Source organism: Urocitellus parryii, chromosome 5, assembly GCF_045843805.1.
Source record: "Urocitellus parryii isolate mUroPar1 chromosome 5, mUroPar1.hap1, whole genome shotgun sequence".
Classification (NCBI taxonomy): Eukaryota; Metazoa; Chordata; class Mammalia; order Rodentia; family Sciuridae; genus Urocitellus; species Urocitellus parryii.
Genome location: NC_135535.1, coordinates 65,720,774 through 65,744,649, shown reverse-complemented (window position 1 = coordinate 65,744,649; position 23,876 = coordinate 65,720,774). Strand labels below are relative to the sequence as shown.

The window sequence follows — 23,876 nt, the reverse complement described above, 5'->3', positions numbered from 1 at the left end:
AGGTTCCTGGCAAAATAAATTTTTGCTTACTCTAAGTCCAGACTTCCCCTCTTAATGCTTGTAAAAGTAAATCTGTGAACATAACTTCCTGTGGAATGATGAAAGTGGAAAATAAGCATTTTATTAAAATCTTTTAAAATTAATTCATTAAACATTTTAAGGGAATAAGAAATATATACAGTATTGATGGTATTTTTAAAGTAAAGGTCAGTAGTAAGTGGCGACCTAATAGTTTCATACAGATCTTCAGTGATGTAATTTTGGGATTACATGGTGATTTTCTAAACTGAAGTTGATGATAATTTACCACTTTCACAAAAGTTACAGAACTTGATGGTTTTCCACTTTTTAAAATTTCAAACATTTGACGCAATGTCATTTATCACAATGAGAACATTCTTTTTTAAATTCAGTGTCTTTGTGCTGGGGATGTGGCTCAAGCGGTATCGCGTTCGCCTGGCATGCGTGCGATTCGAGTTCGATCCTCAGCACCACATACAAACAAAGATGTCGTGTCTGCCGAAAACTAAAAAATAAATATTATAAATAAATAAATAAGTTCAGTGTCTTAAAAATTTGAGGTATACTGGTTAGGCTTCACTGTTGTCATCAATATTCCCGTCAGCTTTTATCTTAAAAAATTGCCTAGGGGCTGGGGTTGTGGCTCAGTGGTAGAGTGCTCACCTCACACATGCAGGGCCCTGGTTCGTCAGCACCACATAAAAATAAATAAATAAAGGTATTGTGTCTAACTACAACTAAAAAATAAATATAAAAAAATTGATGCCTATAATGATGTTTTGATATTTTGTGGGTGCAATTTAACCTGATCATATTCTCTTACTTGGAAATTTTTGGTTATTATTACATTTCTCTTCATACTTGTAATAAGTAGGTTCAGTGGACTTCATTGGTAAAAATGGAGTTGGTAAAAAGAACTTGAACATGGGTTGGTTTGGGGATTAGGTCAGTGACTTTTGATGGTATTTTAATGCATATTCTTTCTTTTCCTTTAACTTTATGTATGTATGTATACTTTAGATGTATGCATACTTTTTCACTTTCAGTTGTTTCTTTATATTAAGTATCTTTAAATATGTTAACTGACCACTCTTGAGTTTTAGTGTAAATATCTTTTGTTTTCTATTTGTACCTGGGATTGAGGACCAAAAGATGTGAAGAAGTGCTCAACCTTACAAGAAAATGACTGTGATTTTTCTTTTTTAGGAAGTGAAAGCTTTGTTTAAAAGTGAAAACTGCCCCAAAGTGATAAGCTGTGAGTTTGCACATAATAGCAACTGGTATATCACTTTTCAGTCAGACACAGATGCACAACAGGTAAGGAGAAAACTTTTCTTGTTATAGTCCTGGTTGTAAGAGAAGTCATAGTATATGTTACCTAAGAAAATGTGTACTGCCTGGGGTTGTAGCTCAGTGATAGAGTGTTTGCCTAGTATGTGTGATGCCCTGGGTTTGATCTTCAACACCACATCAAAATACATAGTCATTGTGTCCATCTACAACTAAAACTTTTTTTTTTTTTTATATTTTTTTAGTTGTAGATGGACACAATGCCTTCATTTTATTTATTTTTATGTGATACTGAGGATCGAACCCAGTACCTCACACGTGCTAGATGAGCACTGTACTGCTGAGCCACAACCCCAGCCCCTAAAAAATATATATATATATATATATATATATTTTTTTTTTTTTTTTTTTTTTTTTTAAGAAGAAGGAGCTGGGGTTGTGGCTCAGCAGTAGAGTGCCTTCCTAGCACATGCGAGGCCCTGGGTTCAATAAAAATAAATAAATAAATAGATAGATAAAGATAAAGGTGTTCTGTCCAGCTACAATTGAAAAATAAATATTTTTTAAAAAAAGAAAGAAAAAAAATATGTGCATACACTGGTGCTTTTATTTGTATTTATTTATTTATGAGTGTGCCAGGGATTGAACTCAGGGTCACACAACCACTGAGCTACATACCCAGCCCTATTTTGTATTTTATTTAGAGATGGGGTCTTAGTTGCTTAGCCCCTTGCTTTTTTGCTGAGGCCGACTCTGAACTCCTGGTTCTCCTGCCTCAGCCTCCTGAGCCACTAGAATTACAGGCATGCACCACCTCACTGGCTTTACACGGGTGTTTTTAAAAACTTATGAGTGCCTTGGTCACCTTTTTATTCTTGGTATCTTTTTTGGTCATCTTCATAAAGCTTCCTTAGTTTCCATTTAAGAACTGTTTGTTTCCTGTCAAATTTTTTTTAAAAAGTAGTTGGTAGAGTGCTTGCCTCACATGCACAAGGCCCTGGATTAAAAAAAATAAATAAATTGTATATTACATTTATCAAAGTTACTGTGGAGATTGGGAGCTCTGTTCTCAATTGTTGGTATTTCTAGTAGATGGTGGGTAGACTGTATTTTCTAAAATGTTGAAATTTGACTTTAATGTTTTACTCTTAGTTGTTAACATTTTCCTCTTAAAGCTAAGAAAAATATAATATTCCTTTGAAACAAAAATATATCTGTGTTTGCATTGTAAAGTTACCAAGATTTTTAATTGTCTTAGAAGATTATCTGAATAGTTTTTAAATTGCTATCTAGTGATATTTCTGTTTTGAATCTGATGTGTTTTGTCTGTGGTAATCTATACTAGATTTTCTTTTCTTTCTTTCTTTTTTTTTTTTTTTTTTTTGGTAATGGGAATTGAACCTCAAGTTGAGCCACATCCCCAGCCTTTTTTTGAACTTTAGAGACAGGGTTCCTCTGAGTTGCTTAGGGCCTCACTAAGTTGCCAAGGCTGACTTTGTACTCAAGATCCTCCTGCCTCAGCCTCCCAAGCTGCTGAGATTACAGGCAAGCACCACTGTGCCTGGCAATCCATACTTGGAACTGTAGCTGAGAAAGGCTTAGATTTTTTTTTTTTTTTTTTTTAAAGAGAGAGTGAGAGAGGAGAGAGAGAGAGAGAATTTTTAATATTTACTTTTTAGTTCTCAGCGGACACAACATCTTTGCTGGTATGTGGTGCTGAGGATCGAACCCGGGCCGCACGCATGCCAGGCGAGCGCGCTACCGCTTGAGCCACATCCCCAGGCCCCGGGCTTAGATTTTTTTTTCTTTGCTTTTTCATTCTGTCACCTTCAGACTATTGTTTTATTTAGAAACAATTGCCAATCCCAAAATGTTGATAGAATAAAAATAGCTTTAATGAAATGTCTAAATATTTATGAAAGTTCCTTTCTGCTTCATTAACAGGCTTTTAAATACTTAAGAGAAGAAGTTAAAACATTTCAGGGCAAGCCAATCATGGTAAGAAACATTTGTAAATACAGTAGAGGAATGGTGTGAAACAGTTTTTGTTGTTGTTTTTGTCCTTTAAGAATTTTAAAAAACATGGAAATAATATTTTACAAAAACAATAGTAATTTAAAAGATATATTTGGCTTGTATTATTTAATTCTTAGTTGATAGAACTTTAACAACAGGAATGAAAAACATTCTTAGTACTTTCACCCTCATCTCAATTGACTGCATTCCCACATTAACATTCAACAATTTGGGAACCTAGGAATTGTCATTGATGACACTTGATCATGTCTTATCTGTTCTTGGGTCCTATGAAATCTACCCTCAAACTTCTTTCCATCACTATTGCTATTTGAACAATTGGAGTAGCTTCGTGTAACTGCTACGCTTTACCGTTCTCCTCATTGTTACCTGTGAAGGGTACTTCATTTTACTAGTGCAAAAAGTGAGAATAACCTACCTGCTTTCATATAATTAGTATGTTATATTATTAAGAAGTATATGGGGCTGGGGATGTGGCTCAAGCGGTAGCGCGCTCGCCTGGCATGCGTGCGGCCCGGGTTCGATCCTCAGCACCACATACCAACAAAGATGTTGTGTCCGCCGAGAACTAAAAAATAAATATTAAAAAATTCTCTCTCTCTCTCTCTCTCTCTCTCTCTCTCTCTCCTCTCACTCTCTTTAAAAAAAAAAAAAGAAGTATATGTCAGGCATGTTCTAAGAATTTATTTTAAATATTTATTTTTTTTAGTCACAGATGGACACAATATCTTTATTTTTTATTTTATGTGGTGCTGAGGATCAAACCTAGTGCCTCACACATGCTAGGCAAGCGCTTTACCTCTGAGCCATAACCCCAGCCCATGTTCTAAGAATTTGACATATTTAATATTATCCTTATTGTATAGTAGGTCATGTTATTAGTTTTCATGTTACGAATAAGCTATTTGGTAGTTGTAATTATTTTCATTGCCTCTGATGCTCTCCTATTATCACCTTCTTTACTTTGAGACTATGAAAATGTTCTGAGTCTTTTAATAGCTTCAAGGTTTTGTATTTCAGATTTAGGTCTTCCTGTTTTCTGCATCTCTACTTTCCTGAACCAATACTAATATTTTTTAATTGCCATAGTTGTGCAATATCCTTATTTCCATATATAAGTTTTTTTTCCTTTTTCTTATTTTTCAGGGTTATGTTGGCTATTCTGAAACCATTAATTTTCCATATGAATTTTGAAACATTTGTCCAGTTCCAATTTTCAAAAGCTATTTGAATTAATGAGAATATCATTAATTTATTGATTAAGTTGAGGACAGTTGGCAGTTTCACCTTGTATTTATTCATTATTGTGAATAGTAGTACAGTATTCATTCTGGTCTGCTGTGTGTGTGTGTGTGTTGCTAAGGATTGAACCAAGGGCATCATTCATCCAGGCAAACACTTTACCACTGAGCTATAGTTCCAGCCCTTCTTAAAAATTATGCTTTTGGGGTTGGGGTTATGGCTCAGTGATAGCACACTTGCCTGGCATATGTGAGGCACTGTTTGATTCTTAACACTTCATATAAATAATAAAATAAAGGTCTATCAACACCAAAAGATAATTTTTAAAAATTATGTTTTTGTTTGTCCTTGTCCCACTGGTGGGTGGAGGTTAGGGAGTTATTTTTGGTATCTTAGGGTTTTTTTCGTTTGGTTTTCTTTTTGTTTTGTTTAATGTTATAGTCTACGGCAACCTTGGTGAGTACCTTTATTGTATCTAATGGTTGGTGGGTCTTTGGGATTATGAACATGAGAAATAATGAAATCTGCAAATAACCTGTAGTTTGATTATTCCTTCACTTCCCGTTTCTTTTTTCTTTTGCTGAAATTTCAGGTATAGTAATAAAATTTTTTTCACTGTAGTTTTTTGTTTTTCCTCTCTACCATTTTGATTTTTCTTCATGGTTTTTTTTTTTTTGCTTCACATAGCAGTGTTCTTGCCAAGAAATTCACTTTAGTTTCCATCACCTCTTTTTTATTTGATTTGATTTTTTTTCCCCATGGTATAGATTGAGGCCAAATCCTTGAACATGAAGCAAGCACTATACCACTGAGCCACATCCCCTGCCTGCACATTAACATTTATGCCATCCATCCAAACCAAATGGCCTAATACCTGGAAAGAAAAATGCCAGAGCCAGATATCCTATATGATGCTCTCAGCTTAAATAAGACAAACCATTTGTGTTACTGGAAATTGAATCATAAGGCCTTAGTACATGCTAAGCTTGTTCTCTACAACTGAGCTAGACCCTCAGTCTGAACATGTAATTTTAGAGGCTATATTCTAGAATTTCTATTTTAAAAAATTTTCATATGTTTAGATTGCATTCTAACTTTAGCCAATTAACATATTTTTTTTATAGTTCCCCCCACCTCACCCCACTGCTGGGGATTGAATCCAGGGCCTTGGCACTCTACCAACTGTGCTATATCCCCAGCCCCCAATTTGTATGTTATTTATAAATACATTTATAATAGCTGGATTAAAATCTTTGCTGTTTTCAATGATGCCCTTGGTTCAATCCCTAGCAACACACACGCCAAAAAACAAAACAAAACCCACCCTAAACACACACACACAACAGACCAGAATGAATACTGTACTACTATTCACAATAATGAATAAATATAAGGTGAATCTGCCAACTGTCCTCAACTTAACCAGTAAATTAATGATATTCTCATTTCTTTTGGCAAGTTCCAACACCTTGGTGTGGCTTTTTGTTCCTAATCTAACCCTCTCACATCTTTTTATTTTTTATATATAATATATATATTTTTTAAGTTGTAGATGGACACAATATCTTATTTTTATGTGGTGCTGAGGATCGAACCCAGTGCCTTCCACATGAGAGGCAAGCACATTATCACTGAGCTACAACCCCAGCCTACCCTCTAACATCTATTAATTCTGTTGCAGAAATTGCCAAACTTTATTTCAGCAGCCCAATAATGAATATCACAGGTTTTGTTAGCCATATACTTTTTTTACTAAGAGCGCCCAAAAGCAGTTTATCACTACATAGTCTAAATTAAAAATTTGCCATGTGTTAGAGCAATTTTTGTTGGTTTACCTAATTATTTAGGTATTGGAGATTGAACCTAGGGACGCTAAACTAAATCCCAAATCCTGCCTCCTTGTTTAAAAGATGTTTGAGATAGGGTCTTACTAAGTTGCTAAGGCCAGGCTCAAATTTGTGATCCTTCTGCCTTAGGCTTCCGAGTAGCTGTACACACATGCATCATCATGCTTGACTTTTTAAGTAAACTTAATGCGGGAATTTCAAACATAAATGTGGACAACATAGTATAATAAACCACTATGTACCTATGACCCATTTTTTTTTCTGTTGTGGTAAAGTGCACATAACAAAATTATTTGGAAACAAATTCCACACTTAATTTCATCTATAAAGAAATTAATGGGCTGGGGATGTGGCTCAGGTGGTAGCGCACTCATCTGGCATGCGTGAGGCACTGGGTTCGATCCTCAGCATCACATAAAAACAAAATAAAGATACTGTGCCCACCTAAAACTAAAGAAAAAAGACCTCCACTCTATACTTAATTTCCTACTCTGAGATCTCAAAGTACTTCATGCACAATGCTACCAATGCTTCAGTTCTGAAGAACTGAAGCTTAAATGTGAATAATACACCTTCTTTTATGCTAATAAAATGGCTCAAATTAGAATCTTAAAAGAAAAATTAACGTTAGTAGTTCTTAAGGATAGGGATTCTTTTTTTTTTTTTTTAAACAGCCATATTTTAGATGCTTAGGCTATATCAATAAAATATAATCCCCAAAATAGCCACAGTATCATCATCACTGATTTTTTTTTACTATTATCACATAATACTCAGTGTTTGTATTTTCTTGATTTCCCTTGTCTTTTTCACATACTGGGGATTGAACCCAGAACCTTGTACATGTTAAGCAAATGCTCTACCATCCTTTTTTCTTTTCTTTTTTTTCCCCCCTTTTTCTTTTATAAGAACGTTGGAGGCTGGGCTTGTAGCTCAGTGGGAGAGCACTTGCCTAGTACCTGTGAGGCATTGGGTTTGACCCTCAACACACAAAAATAAAACAAAAAAAAATTTTAAACTATTTTTAAAAATAAAGAATGTCTTATAGAATTTCTCTAGGGTATACTTTTTTCCCTTTATTTTCTAGCAGTAGGGACTGAACCCTGGACTTAGGCAAATGCTCTGCTGGTATATGTTCATATCCTTATATTTTGCTAGTTACACTCCCTCTCCTACCCCATCTCTCTACCCCTCTCTCCCCTTCTCCCTCCCTTACCCCCTCTTTCTTCTCCCCCTCTCCCCCTCCTGTGGCCTCCCCATGCTGAGGATTGAACCCAGGGCCTTGTGCATGAGGCAAACATTCTACCTGAACTATATCCCCATCTCTCTTTGTATTTATAATCTGCATTTATAAATTTTAATAGACTGCTGGAACATTCCTCTTCCTCAGCAACCCCTTCATCGGACATTCTCTACCCATTTTGAATGCCTTGCCAAATGGTTTCTTGAGTGTAGTTTAATGTGATTGTTATCCTCCTGTATTTCATGCAAATTGGTACCTTGATCAAGAATCTTGATCAGATTTGAGTTTGCTCTCAGAATATCACACAGAGGGAACTAAAACTAGCTGCTGGTGTCATTGACTTAGATTGTGCCTTTTACGTATTGCCTTCTTTTCTGTTTATTAGAGGCTTACCCTCGTCTCCATTGTCCTGAGGTACAACTCATGTGTGAAATGCATGCTAAATGGTTGTTGCTAGCCTTTATTAAAGTGACCTTTCTTTTTTTTATTCTGAGTATTTAAAAATGTGTAATTATTTTTCATGTTGAGTTTGGCATCTCTGAGTTATCTCCCAAGTTCTTTTGTTTCAGCTCTGGTACTTTTCAGTAGTGTCCCTGCTTAGTAATATGACAAGGTGTTCCAAGCTTTTCTGTAATACCACTGCAAAGACCTGGAGTCAGCATGTTTTACAGTTCCCTGGATTCCTTTATGAGGAAATGATATTTTGTGTACCACTGGCTAGGTACAAGAAGCTTAGTGGCTTTTGTATTGGGTAAATCTAAGGTACATGTGCTCTCTAGCTCTTTTTGAGAAAAAGTACATTGAGTTTGTGCCGAAGCTTTCCATTTAATTTCAGTCAATGTAGTTTATATTTCTTCAGTCTCATCAGTCTCTCATTTCTTTAGTGTGAAATCTTGGATGTCTGTGACACTAATATAATCACTGATTAAATCTATTCCATAATTGCACACAAAAATATCAGAATAACAATATCGATAGCAATATAATGCTGAAAACAATTGAAGCGTGTTGATTATCTTGCCATATTTTGTGCCTATGATTTCTAAGGAACATACATACAATCAGCTGTTTATTTTATTATGGCCTAAATTCACTTAGCAATTCTTTGTTATATAACAAATTAGATATACCTTTAGTTTCCTTTTTCTTGTAACTTATACAGATTAATTTTTGTTTTAAATCTAAGCATATGTGGGCTGGCTGAGGTTGTGGCTCAGTGGTAGAGCACTCACCTAGCATGCCATGAGACCCTGGGTTCGATCCTCAGCATCACATAAAAACAAAATAATGTGTCTACCTAAAACTAAAAAAATACATAAATAAATATTTTTTAAAAATCTTGAGCACAGGGGCTGGGGATGTGGCTCAAGCGGTAGCGCGCTCACCTTGCATGCTTGCGGCCCGGGGTTCGATCCTCAGCTCCACATACAAACAAATGTTGTGTCCAGCGAAATCTAAAAAATAAATATTAAAAAATTCTTTCTCTCCCTCCCCCCCTTTAAAAAAATAGATTTTATTAAAAAAAATCTGAGCACATTAACACAGTATGTTAAATAAGTACTAATATTTGTATATCCAAGTGTCATATGCCCATCTTACAATAGCCTTACTACATAAACTTTTCTCCTCCTCACCTTTTCTTTTTCTCCCTTAATAGTATATTTTTGGAAATCACTCAAATAGTATTTAGAGAAGTACCTAAGTTTCATAGTTGATGAATATCATGTGGATACACCATGATTGATGGACTGTTGAATTGTTCCTGTATTTGTGTTGTGTTTTAGAGGAGGATTTATTTTCTCTTTTTTTTTCTTTTCTTCTTTTTTTTTTAATATTTAAAGTTTTTTGGTTATAAGTAATTTGCTGAGGATTGAACCCAGTGCCTTGCACATGCTAGGCAAGTACTCTACCATTGAGCCCTAGCCCAAGGAGAATTTATCTTCATTTCCCATTCTGTTTATGATTGCTGTTCTTAAATAGCTATGTGCATTTTTTCTTCCAGTTTTTTAAAGGTATAATTGACATTGTATACATTTTTCAGGTACAATTTTATATCATAATAAGCATATGCATTATGAAATGAATAAATCAGTCTAATAACATCTGCCTTGTGTACTTATTTTTTGTGGTGAGACCATTAAATTTAATTTATGATTTTATAAAAATAATTTTTATTTTTTTTTTAACATATGGGGGTTTCCTTTGTTGTTTTTATTTTGAGTTTTTGTTTGGTTTTTATGCTAGGGATCAAACCCAGGGTCTCACACATGCTAGGCAAGTTCTTTATCACAGAGCTACACCCCAAGGCTTATTTTTAACTTGTAAGGGCCTTTTTCAAACTGTTTTCCATAATGGCTCTACTAATTTAGGTTTCCACCAATAGTGTTCAAGAGTTCTTTCTCTACATCCACTTCAACACTGGTCTTATTGAGAACAGCCATTTTAACAGGTATATGGGGTTATATTGTGATTTTAATTTTCATTTCTCTGATCATTAGTGATTTTGAGCATTTTTTTTCCTAGTTGTTAATTATGTATATATTGTTGTGGTAGGATTGAACATGGTTTCTCTAGCATGATAGTCAAGTGCTCCACCACTGAGATATATCCTCAGCCTTTATAAAGTCTTGAAATGTTCTAGACAGTTGACTAGACTGATCTTAAACTTGGAATCCTCCTGCGTTAACCTCTGTAGTTGCTCGGATTACAGGTGTACACCACTGTACCTAGCCATATGTGTTATTTAATTTCATCTTAAAAGCTAGGTTTAGCATCTGTTTCATGTGTTTGCCTTTCATTTTTGTTAATTCTGCTCATTTCTAACCCTAGTAGAGTTTTTGAGCTTTTTCATGCCTATTTTTTATAATTTAATATTATTAGAGATATTAGCACTCTTTGTGTGATAAGTTGTAATTAGTTTCACCATTCAGACTTTTTTATTTTTTAACCTTGTTTATTCTATTTTTTCCTGTGTACAGATTTCTTGTTAATAAAGCTGTCAGTTTTCTTTTGTTCTACTGACTCTACAGTAAACAGAAATAGTGTAGTCATATAATAAGTGTTAAATGTAAATTTAATATATTTGTTAAAATATACACTTGAGTTTTATTATAATGTGCTCTTTTTGCTTCTAGGCAAGGATAAAAGCCATCAATACTTTTTTTGCTAAGAATGGTTATCGATTAATGGATTCTAGTATGTATAGTCAACCAATTCAAACTCAAGCACAGTATGCCTCACCAGTCTTTATGCAGCCTGTATATAATCCTCATCAACAGTACTCAGTCTATAGTATTGTGCCTCAGTCTTGGTCTCCAAGTCCTGCACCTTACTTTGAAACGCCACTGGTAAGTGAGATACTTATAGGATAATAAAACAAAAATTACAGGATTTTTAATCCATCCTGAAAATTGAAGAAATAGGCTGGAGTAGTTAATTTATGTTGCTATTTATTACTTTGTAGCTTATAAGTCCTTACAGGGTTTTAAATGGTTTTAGTGTTATGAAACTTTGTCAGAGAATAATATTCCTTATTAAGTAATGAACTAACAATTATTCATAAGTCAAGTGGTATGTGATGTGAATATTGCAAAAGTAAAGAAATAAAATATTTGGCTTAAAAGGAGGCTAAGCTCAATAAGGTTTCTGTGACCCTAATCCCATTTTTTGTCTTTACCATTGATATTGTTTAAACATTAAAATTTTCTTCTAGGCTCCCTTTCCCAATGGTAGTTTTGTGAATGGCTTTAATTCACCAGGATCTTATAAAACAAATGCTGCTGCTATGAATGTTGGTCGACCATTCCAAAAAAATCGGTAAGATAACAATCATAGCTGAAATTTATTTTAAACAATTCCTAATTGTTCTTAATAAATTACTGCTGTTAATAGCAATACTCATTGGCAGACACAATAAAAAAGTTTATATATTTATTAATACATATGAATGATTCAATCTAGAATTGTGCCTAAATGCCACTCAGTATAGTAAATGGGTAACATTTTGAAAAATCTTTGGGGTTAGAAATGTGAAATGTTGTGATACGTATTATTTCAGATTCTAAAGAATTAATTTTGCACTAGGACTTGTGGCACATATTTGTAATCCCAGCTACTTGAGAGATTGAAAATTAGAGATGGGGGTAGGGGGATCTAGAGTTAGACACCAGCCTCAGCCATTTAGGAGACCCTATCTGAAAAATAAAAAGGACTGGGGACGTAGGTCTCAGGGGTAGAGCACCCCTGGGTTCAGTATCCCCCAAACACACACACATACACACACAAACAGCTTTTAAATCTCAGACTATGTTCCTAAAGCCTCACTTTTTTTGTGGTGAGGAGAGGGTGCAAAGTATAACTCAGGGACACTCAACCACTGAGCCACAGCCCTATATTTTTGTTGTTGTAGATGGACAGCATGCCTTTATTTTTCTCTTTTCCTTTTTTTTCCTTAAGATGTTAACAGACCTTTATTTTATTCATTTGTTTATATGCAGTGCTAAGCATTGAACCCAGGGCCTCACACATGCTAGGCAAGTGCTCTGCTACTGAGCTACAGGCCCAGCACCACAATCCTATTTTGTATTTTATTTAGAGGTGGGTTCTCACTAAATTGCTTAGTGCGTTGTTGTTGCTGAGGCTGCCTTTGAATTTGTGAAACTCCTACCTCAGCCTCCTAAGTCACTGGGATTATAGGCATGTGCCTCTACACCCAGCAAGCCTTACATTTTTATCTTAATTTTTATAGCACTGACGATAGGTATAGCTGTTTTGTAGATAATAAATTATTAGGGATCCTGTTTACTATTTTACAGAAGATTGGTAAGTATATTAAGTATTTTTCTTTATATAGATGTCAAGTGATAATATTTTGTATGTTACTATGGCTTTTGATAGTGAATAATGAGCAAAGAATAAAAGATGGTTTAGAATTAATTACTAGTTTTGCCCTTTTGGTGTGTGTTTGTAGTGGGGGCTACTGGGGATTGAACTCAGTGGTACTTAACCACTGAGCCACAACCCCAGCCCACTAATGATTTCTTTTCATTGATTTTTCAGTCTCTTGCCGGATCCGATTCCCCCACTTGATTCTTCTTTGGCAAGGTGACCACATAGTATATTTCCAAGATGTCGTCTAATAATTCAGTCCTTTTTTGTGTGATTTTTCTGAAGTGTGCTTTATTAGAGAAAGTAGTGAAATAGTATAAAATATGTCTGTCTCAGTGTATTCTGGAAGCATTCATTCTGGCTCCCCTTTAATGGTCACAATTTTTGGATGCCCTTTGATGCTGTTAAAGCAGTTGAATGGGTTTCCTGCTTAACACAAAATAGAAATGACAGTTTTCGTGCTACTTTAAAGTAACATAATTTAAAAATATTCTATGAAAGCTTTTTTGGTGATATGAAAGTAGTGTATTATTTTGTTTCTGCATTCAGTGTTTTTGATGATGATTATGAGGATTTTGGTACCAGGGATTAAACCCAGAGGATTAAACCCACTGAGCAATATCCCCAGCCCTTTAAATTTTTATTTTAAAAGAGTGTCTCACTAAGTTATTGAGGCAGACCTTGAACTTGTGATCCTACTGCCTCAATGCTGAGCCACTGGGATTACAGATGGGGACCACCATACTGTCCATGGCCTTGTACATGCTAGGCAAATGGTCTCCCACTAAGCTACATCCCAGTCCTAAAGGTAATTTTTAAATGCTAAAAAATGTGAATAAATTCATTTTTATTCAAGCTTCAAATGGCATCTTTTTGTATATTAATAATGAAGGATACTTCCAGGTAGAGTCATGCAGAACTATGGTCCCAACTACCCAGGAGGCTGAGGCAGGAGTATCACTTGACCCCAGGAGTTCAAGGCCAGCATAGACAACACAGCAAGACTCCAGCTCAGGAAAAAGAATAATGTAGGGTAATTTACAAGCAGTACATTGTTTGTAGATCACACTTTGTTTAGTAATTACAGCAATTACCTACAAAATTTCAGTGTTGTTATGATATAGGAATAGAAGTATACATACTGCCCTATAGTCACCATCCTGTTGTTTGGAAAAGATTGATTTCCAAGAACACACAGATCTTTGTTATGATGTAATTTTAACTCACTTATAGATGAAGAAAATAAGGCTGAAGAAGATAAATATCTTGCCAGTCTTATGTGGCTCTTACCACCAGGACTAAGACTTTCCAAACATCTTTCTCCTCTGCCATAAACTGACAAAAAGTTTTTTCTTAAAAGTTTCCAGCCAGGCACCATGGGGCACTCCTGTAATCACAGCAGCTCAGGAGATAACAAATTGGTCATGATTAGAGGTAGTAGATCTGTTTAAAAAAGAAAAAGTACGTGTTGATTCCCCATATAGTTCTGAGGCAGGAGGATTGTGTGTTCAAAGTCAGCCTCAGCAACTTAGTGAGGCCCTAAGCAACTCAGTGAGACCCTGTTTCTAAATAAAATATTAAAAATAGCTGGGCATGTGGCCCAGTGGTTAAGCGCCCCTAGGTTCAATTCCTGGTACCAAAAAATAATATTTCCATTGGAGGCTGGGGTTGAGACTAAGTGGTGGAGCACTTGCCTATCATGTTTGAGACACAGGGTTTGATTCATAGTACCACATACAAATAAATAAAGGTATTGTGTCCATCTACAACTAAAACTATTTTTTGAAAAATATTTCCAATAGAATAAATCACAATTGCTGGGTGTGGTAGCACACACCTGTAATCCTAATACTCCTGAAGCCGAGGCAGAAGGATCACAAGTTCAAGGGCAAGCCTTAGCCTCTTAGTGAGGTCGTAAGCAACTAAGCAAGATCCAGTCTCAAACAAAAAGGGCAGGGGATGTGGCTCATTGATAGAGTGTCCCTGGGTTCCATCCTCAGTACTGCAAAAAAAAGAAAAAGAAATCAATACAATTTCTAAATTCTCTCTTGAGAAGATAACAAATTGGTCATGATTAGAGGTAGTAGATCTGTTTTTAAAAAAAAAAAAAAAAAGTATGTGTTGATTCCCCATATAGTTCTTTGAAGGTGTCACTTCTGTTTTAAACACTTTAAGTAGAACAGGTATTTGTTATTAGGTAGACTAAAAGCTATTTTTAACTGAGCGGGCTGGTGCTGATCTTTTCAGATGCTCATGTTACAAATAAATAAAGGTGGGTGTCCTGTCTTACACCTGTAATCCCAACAGCTCAGGAGGCTGCAAAAGGAGGATTGTACATTCAAGGCCAGCCTCGGTGATGCCCTAAGCAAACTTGTCTCAAAATAAAGAATTAAAAAGTTTAGGGATGTGGCTCAGTGGTGAAGCATCTTGGGCATTCAATCCCTGGTTCCTTAAAAATAAATACGGGACTGGGTATTGAAGTTGGTGATAAAGAACTTGGCCCCAGGGCTGGAGATGTGGCTCAAGCAATAGCGTGCGGCCTGGGATCGATCCTCAGCACCACATACAAATAAAGATGTTGTGTCCGCCGAAAACTAAATTCTCTCTCTCTCTCAAAAAAAAAAAAAAAAAAGAACTTGGCCTGGCATGTGTGAGGCCCTGGATTTGATCTCTGGCACTGTCAATATTTATTTATTTATTTATGCATTACAATTCTTAATACACCTTTATACTACAATTTATCATATCTGTATATAAGGTATGTTGATACCAAATTCACATCTTCATACATGTATTTTGTATAATGATGAGGATCTCCTTTCATCATCCATGCTATTCCCCTTCACCCTCCCTTTCCCTCCCACCCCTATTCCCTATCTACAGGTAATCTTCCTCCCTTGCTCTCCCTCCCAACCCCATTTTGAGTCACCTCCCTTATATCAGAGAAGACATTTGGCATTTGTTTTTTGGGGGATTGGCTAACTTCACTTTAGCATAATCTTCTCTAATTCCATCCATTTCCCTGCAAATGCCATGATCTTATTTTTTATTGCTGAGTAATATTCCATTGTGTATAAATGCCACTTTTTTTTTTTTTTTTTTTTATCTATTCATCCACTGAGGGACATCTAGGTTGGCTCTACCAACCTAGATGTGAATTGTGTTGCTATAACCATTGATGTGGCTGTGTCCTTGTAATATGCTGTTTTTAGGTCCTTTGTTAATTTTTTTAAAAATGTGGTGGGTTCATTGTTCTTCCTTTATTGTCCCCATTTTGTCTACTGTGCCTTGTTTGTGAAAGGGATGACATTTACAATAAGAAAGCCAGGAAAGGTAGTCACCTTTATTAAAAAAAAGAGATTCACCTATGGTTTTGATCATATATAGGCAAGTTTATTATTATTTTGCATGTTTTTCAAAACCACAGTATAGTTTTTTTCCATGTATTTGAGTAACAGTGGTTGTGGTTTGTTTTTAATTATAAAAATAATATGTGAGTACTTTTTTTCATATTTCTGCAAACATTATAAATGAAACTAACTTTTTGACCAACAGTATAATACTTCTTTTGTTTATTATATGACGTGACAGCTGTAAGGCTTTTGTACCTTTTTCCTTTAAATTAATGTTAGCAATCAAAGAGGAAGTAACTATTAGAGCCATTTTACAATTTTTGATTTGACTTTGAGAATAGCCCAATGATGATCACTAGTCCTACTTAGAGAGAATAGGACTAACTTTCAAAAATCCAGGCATTTTTCTATCTTTCTGTCACTTCCCCTTTTCTGGCTTTATCACTTCTTTCTTCATTCTCTTTTCTGTTGCCTGGATTGAGATTGTAAGTCCCTCTCAATGAAGGGTAAGATTATGAGATCTGAGGGCTGTTTAAACTAAATAATTTGTCCATTAGGCTTATTGGTATACAAGGTGAAAATTGGTGAATGATAGTTTCTGAACAGATATGTAAATAATCTATGAAACTCTTGAGGTCATTTTCAGATATGCTAGATAATAAATATTTTGGAAAAAACTGATAGGTGACATACTGTAATTTTTATTGCTATTGAAGAACCTATTTTTGCCAGGTGTAGTGGTACACACCTGTCATCCCAGCAGCTCAGGAACCTGAGGCAGGAGGATCACAAGTTCAAGGCCAGCCTCAACAACTTAGCAAGACCTTGTCTCAAAATAAAAAAAATTAAAAGGGCTAAGGGTGTGGCTCCGTGGTTAAATACCCAGATTTAAGCCCAATTATACCCCTACCTCCCTACCCAATCTATTTTCACTGGATATGTTGAAGCACAACTATAATCCTAGCAACTTCAGGAGATTGTCATGACATATACCAGACTGTTGGTTTTATTTCAAGTTCAAGGTTAAGCTCTACATCTTAGCAAGATGCTCATCAAAATAAATTCTCTGAAGTGTCATTGTACCTTGATTTTTTATCTTAAATTTTAATAATAATAGCCTAATGTGTCATGGTCTCTGGAGAATAAAATAGCTCTATGTGCCATTTAAATTAATGTTTAATTTTGGGGCTTATAAATGATTTTCAAGAGCTGTTCCAAGAGCTTAGGAAATTGGCAAAATGTTATTAATATTATCAGTTTGTATTTATGAAAACATATTATAAAAGATTGTAAGTCATGGGCCAATACAAATCTCACGATTCCTTGTTATTCTGTTGTAGAGCCAAGATCCTCAGTTGCTTAGGCTTACTTTAGGTGTTTGCCTTGTTGATTAAACTGCATCTTTTCTCTGTTATGCTACCTTAGCTTAATCTATTTACAGATTTTTTTGGAAGTTGGATGCTCCTAGTTTTCATCCAAGATAAAAGCTATTTTTGCAGAAGCAGGGCAGGGGGGGGCAGTGCTTTTTAACATATTGTATACTTTAATTCATGACAATGCTAGACTGCTGGCTTTATTTCTCTGTAGTTGTCTGTTCCACATTTGGATCTTTGAGCAACTGATTGCATTTGGTGAAGGCTGAGATTTTAGTATGTCTACTGTTTCTCACCCTATTCATTGTCATTCCCATAAAGAGACTTCAAGCTTCTTTACTAATTTTCTCCTATGAAAATTTAATATTACAGATTATAGGATATCTGTGTAATGTATGTCTAAGCCTTACACATAAAATTTTTGAGTGCGAATTTTTTTGTTCCCCCACCACAACCACCACCAATTTTTACTTTCATTGGTGGTTTTCCCCTTATTGAGAGTTCATGGCACAGATGTTAAGTTTTTAACCTGGCTGATATAAGTATATCAAGACAATAGTTTTTTTTTCCTTCTTTTTTTCCAAAGAACTTTGGATTTTCTCCCAAATCTCTCCTTGAACAATTTTCTTTAACAGAAATCCTTTTGCCTTTTGAAAATATTATATGTAAGACATAAAACAAGTAACATTTTCACTATATGACAACCAGAGTACAAAGAAAGGTTTTTTTTCTGTCTTGATACATCTTTTGATGTATATGATCTTATTTCTTATAGTGTGAAGCCTCATTTTAGGTCATCCAGTGGTTCAGAACATTCAACAGAGGGCTCTGTGTCATTGGGGGATGGACCATTGAACAGATCTAGTTCAAGGAACTTTCCACCCGAACGGCATAACCCTACAGTAATAGGGCATCAGGAGCAAACTCACCTTCCCAAGGAGACTCCTGTTTTACAGATGGAACAGAATGGGGACTATGGTAGGGGCAGGTAAGAAAATATGGGTGTATGAAAATTCTTTGATCACAATACAATCATTCTGTGTATTCAAAGACCATGACTAATGATTGATGTTGTCGGTTTAACAATTATTTGCATGTGGTTATCATCGGTTAATAATTTTTATTTTTTAGATTTTTGTTGTTGTTTCTGTTGTTAGAGTATTGGGAATCTAACACAGGGCTTCGGGCTTGGCAAGCATTAGCCACTGTAATGGCTAACCTCAGTGGGTGTTTACTGGTTTTGTTTTTGTTGTTAATATATTTAGATGTAGGTGGACATGATACCTTGATTTGCTTATTTTTTATGTGGTGCTGAAGATCAATCCTAGTGCCTCACATGTGCTCAGAATGCACTCTACCACTGAGCTACAACCCCAGCCTCCCAGTAGTTTTTTTAAAATAATTAAGAAATATAGAGTATCCATATAGAATAGCTATGATCAGAATTTGGGGGTGGGATACTGGGAATTGAACTTGGGGGGGCACTCAACCACTGAACCACATCCCCAGTCCTATTTTGTATTTTATTTAGAAACAGGGTCTCACTGAGTTGCTTGGCTCTTCACCATTGCTCAGGCTGGCTTTGAACTTGAAATTCTCCTGACTCAGCCTCCTGAGCCACTGGTATTACAGGCGTGTGCCACCACGCCCAGCCACTGTGATCAGAAATTTATATTTTGAAGTTCTTTATAGTTGGCCAAGGAGAAGGCAGCTTTAAAAAGTAGGCTATCCATCTTTGTGCCTTAGGGTTTTAGTTATTCTAAGTATAAACTGTAGGAATGGGTTTTATAGTGCCTACCTTGCCTAAATTAAACTCTGATATGCTTCTGGTATGGAGAGAGCAAAAAAAAATTAGTAAAAATGAACCAGCTAACTGGTGGTGGTAATATGTAAGCTTTGGGTATATAAGCTCAGATTGCTTTCAGAAGACTATATCTTTTAATTTTGGTGGATTTAGAATATAAGTTAAACTAGAAATCTCTCCATCTTTGTTAGATTGTGTATATTTGAAGAATCTTACAAGTTGTCCCCAACACCTTCTTTTTTGTTTTTAAAAGGAGAACTGTTTTCAGAGGTCGAAGACGACGAGAAGATGACAGAATCACAGTGAGTGTTTTTAACCTTTAATTACATCTTTCTTTTTGTTTGTTTTGTTTTCTCTATTGTGATTTACTATGGCATTGACTTGTGGTCTGCCTTTTCATTGGTTTTAGTATTTAGTAATGGAAAATAGAAGCTGGGTGAACCAACTCCATGAGAGGATAAGACAGGGTTGCAAATTTGGGGAGGTGTTTGGGTTTTTTCTGTTGTTTTTTGTTTTAAATATTTTTTAGTTGTAGATGGACACAATACCTTTATTTTGTTTATTTAGTTTTTTTTGTTTGTTTGTTTTTGGTTTTGTTTTTAATGTGATACTGGGGATCAAACCCAGTGCCTCATGTATGCGAGACAATCATTCTACCCTGAACCACAACCCCAGGCCTGTTTTTGGGTTTTGATTTGGCGGGGCGGGGGGGGGGGGGGTGAGTGGGAGGGGGGTATTGGGAATGGAACCAGGGGCACTTAACCACTGAACCATATCCCCTGCCCTTTTTATATTTTAATTTGAGACAGGGCTTGCTGAGTTGCTAAAGCTTGCTTTGAACTTGTGATCTTTTTGCTTCAGCCTCCCGAGCTGCTAGGATTACAGGTATGTGCCACGGCGCCGGCCTGGGTTGCAAGTTCAAGACCAGCCTCAGCAACTTACAGCTCGTCTCAAAAAAATAAAAAGGGCCGGATATAATGGCACACACCTGTAATCCCAGCAGCTAGGGAGGCTGTGGCAAGAGAATTACAAATTCAAATCCATCCTCAACAACTTAGCAAGACCCTGTCTAAAAAATAAAAAGGGTTAGGAATATAGCTCAGGAATAAAGGACCCCTGAGTTCAGTCCCCAGTACCCACACCCCAAGAAAAGTGAATCGAGCCTGACTTTCATCCCAGAATATTCACCATCACCCGTCACAAACTCATTCTCAAGTACACAGGGTTACAGATTTTTTTAAGTATTTTTCAGATTTCAGTGGACACAACATCTTTATGTGGTGCTTAGGATCGAACCCAGCGCCCTGGGCATGCCAGGCGAGTGTGCTACCACTTCAGCCACATCCCCAGCCCAGTTACAATTTTTTGATGTTCTCTTTTCAAAAAAATTATTTGAATACCTAATATAGTTTTAAAAATATGAAAATTTATTGCATTATTTATGGATATTTAAGTAGCTCCAGTCTTTTGATAATATGAAATTATCATTGCATTATTTATAATATCATCATTTTTCATAGGTATGATTATATCTGAAAGAGAATCCCTTGGAGTGGCTTTTTTTTTTTTTTTTTAATGTCCCAGGGCTTTGTGAATACTAGGCAAGCACTATACCAACTGAGCTACCACTGAAGACACATCCACTGAGCCACATCCCTAGCCTTCCTTCATTCTTTTTTTTTTTTTTTAATATTTATTTTTTAGTTGTAGTTAGATACAATACCTTTATTTTATTTAATTTTTCTAATGGGGTAATTATCTGCCTATTGCTGATTCTTTTATATATCATGTTTGATTTTTGTCCAGTTTCAATTACTCATTTTTATTTCCATTATTTGTTCTTAGTGAATTTTGCATTGTCTCTAATCTAGAGGCAAAAAGAGTTGAGGAATAACGGTGCATGGAGATTGGGTTGGGGATGTGGCTCAGTGGTAGTGTCTTTTTGGCATGCCAACACTGCCAAAAATAAGAATTTAAAAAAGCATGGAGGCCTCAAGGTTCCCCCACCCCAGATTTATAGATGTATCATAAATGTGTAATACAATGCTTATTTTACATGTATGTTTTACAGTGAAAAGGAATAATATTCAAAGAAGAAAATTATTGCATTAAAACACCAAGAATAGTCTTTTAAGTGGCCTTCAACATTTGAGGAAGAGAGAGATTAGATCTCTTTAACATGTTGAAAATGTCAGGATTAAGGACTAACCCTTGGGGTGAAGGAAAAGATGATATGATAAACACACCTTGTAGTATAAGAGGGGAGGTCTTAGCTAGAGGTCCTAAAATTTTAATATTTGTAAACTTTCACATAGTAATTAAAATAATAAGAGTAGATAAAATTCTCACAAGTTACCCTGTGAACAGTAATAAAAGAAGTCCAAATATGAAACTTTAGGGAATGTGGTAGTGACTTTTGGACTAAAAGCAAGAGTTTTATAGTATGTTGTTTGAATTATCCAAGTGAAATCTAAATGTACAAAGAGCCTGGGCTGAAACTTATTTAAAATGTACAATTCAGTTGTGCTGCCATGGCCACCAAAAGGGAAAAGGATTGTTTTAAGTCTTTTCTGCTTGCCAGGCTGCCAGAGCCAGCCTCACCAACTTAGCAAGCCCATAAACAACTTATCACTAGGCTGTCTCAAAAAGGGCTGTGGGTATGGCTAAGTGGTTAAGTGCCAATCCCAAGTCAAAGAAAAAAAAGGAGAGATACAGCTGTTCACATATCGGTGTATCTGAACCCATGAATAATGGATAACCCATGGAAAATGTGGAAGTAAAAAGACTAGAAACCAAAATTTAACAAATCAGAAATGAGAAAAGCGCATGTGGTTTTCAGAACTGAGAAGAAACAAAGAGAAGACCACTAAAGCTAAAAAAAATTAAAATAACAAACTCCCAGAGCGAGGGTTTTAGCTCAGTGGTAGAACACTTGCTGAACATGTTTGAAGGTCTTCATTTGATCATCAGCATTGCAAAAAAGAAGAAAGTACATTCCCAAAAGAAAGAAGGGCATTCATGCCACATGCTATATAATGAAGTCAGTAAAAATAGTCTGACTTCCAGATTTTTGTGGTTAAAGGCATTGACATCTTGTGTAGTTTTAGTGGAATGTTGAGTTCAGGGTCAAGGGAAGAGGGGATGAGATAGCGGAAGAGTCTATGCTATCTTCCTGTTTTAGCCTTAGAAGTTTCTGGGATTACCAGCATGCATCATCATTCCTGGCTGTTCTCCATTAGGATAGAGTAAAACTGATGGCATGGTAGGATTAGGGTTTTTGTTTTTATTTTTATTTACTAGGGAATTGCAAACAGAAACTGAAGAACAGTAGATATTGGTGGCAGTTTGCAAAAGGAACAGAAGAGAGAGCTATCTGAAGATAAATAGGCAGGCTGGGATTGTGGCTCAAGTGGTACAGCACAAATATTAGAGAATTCAATAGGCATATGACCTGTTTGATGATTTGTGTCTTTTAGAGACCCCATCCTTCAACAGCTGAAACAAAGGCTCCAACACCAAAGTTTGACTTACTAGCTTCAAATTTTCCTCCATTACCTGGAAGTTCATCAAGAATGCCAGGTGAACTTGTTTTGGAGAATAGAATGTCTGATGTTGTTAAAGGTGTCTACAAAGAAAAGGTAATCACTGAAGAATCAATGTGATTGTCTCACTTTCTGGAACTGTGTTTATGGGCATTGTTTTCAGGGCTATTATTTTAAATTTTATTTATACTTAGTATTTCTATCATAGTTTTAACTTGTGGAGTTTTCAGCATACCTTATTTTAAAGGACTTATAATAAAGCTGTATTATACAAGGTCAATAAAATGTTCTTTGACTTTTACATGTCTTTAAAGTCAATTAGCTTAATAAGTCGAAAGCTGTATTTCTACTTACTACCCTATAATTAACTTGATAAACTTAGCCTTTGAAATAGTGGAGAGTAGATATCAGCAAGTTATAATACTACATCCTACAATATTTTTGAGTGCAGACCTCTTCATATTTCTTTAAAAAGTAAGATTTTAGACATTGTTAGATTTACATTCTAGAGCTAAAGAAATATATATAGCTCTCTTAAATAAACACATAAAAATTTTTCCCATCTTCCCAGTATATTGGGCTTCATCATTTATGAGATATCATCAATTATAAGGTGCCCGTTATTTCAGTATCTCTAAGTAAAAAGCATCACCAGTAGACTAAAACATGCTGTTATTTGTAAGCCACGTCTCAGTATTACATTTTTTAAAAATATGTTAGGGGTTTTTTGTTGTTTTTGTTTTAAGGTGGACACAAAATCTTTTATTTTTATGTCGTGCTGAGGATTGAACCCAGTGCCTCATGCTTGCTAAGCGAGCGCTCTGCCACTTGAGCCACAAACCAGCCCCACTTTTTTTTTTTTTTTTTTTTTTTTTTTTTAATAAATGATAGATTAGGTCATGAGTTGCAATTCAATGGTAGACTCACCTAGCACGTGCAAGGCCCTGGGTTTGATCTTCAGCACCACATAAAAGTAAATAAATAGGTATTGTGTCCAACTACCAGTAAAAAATAATAAATATTTCTTTTTAAATTTTTTTTTTAGTTGTTGATAGACCTTTATTTTTATTTATTTATATGTAGTGCTGAGAGTCAAAACCAGTGCCTCACACTTCCCAGGCAAGTGCACAATTGCTGAGCCACAGCCCCAACCCCAAATAAATATTTTTTTAAAAAAACATAAATGACAGAGTACACTGTAATTATTTCTTTTTCTTATATATTCTCAGTGGCCTGG

At 35.5% G+C, this 23,876-nt stretch overlaps 1 protein-coding gene across 8 annotated transcripts in view; it reads left to right on the top strand.

The window, feature by feature from the left end:
* Larp4 (La ribonucleoprotein 4) overlaps window positions 1–23,876 on the top strand; it is a 71,645-nt gene that overhangs the window by 37,507 nt on the left and 10,262 nt on the right. For 4 of the 8 annotated variants that reach the window (XM_077799315.1, XM_077799314.1, XM_077799319.1 and 1 more), the window contains exons 7-14: window positions 1,228–1,338; window positions 3,256–3,309; window positions 10,815–11,027; window positions 11,393–11,496; window positions 12,739–12,783; window positions 18,069–18,281; window positions 19,351–19,399; window positions 22,574–22,735. In XM_077799315.1, coding sequence (XP_077655441.1) covers window positions 1,228–1,338; window positions 3,256–3,309; window positions 10,815–11,027; window positions 11,393–11,496; window positions 12,739–12,783; window positions 18,069–18,281; window positions 19,351–19,399; window positions 22,574–22,735 — 951 coding nt within the window. Of the gene's footprint in view, window positions 1–1,227; window positions 1,339–3,255; window positions 3,310–10,814; window positions 11,028–11,392; window positions 11,497–12,738; window positions 12,784–18,068; window positions 18,286–19,350; window positions 19,400–22,573; window positions 22,736–23,876 lie in introns of those variants that run through there. The other 4 variants (XM_077799316.1, XM_077799317.1, XM_077799318.1 and 1 more) reach the window with 4 other exon arrangements.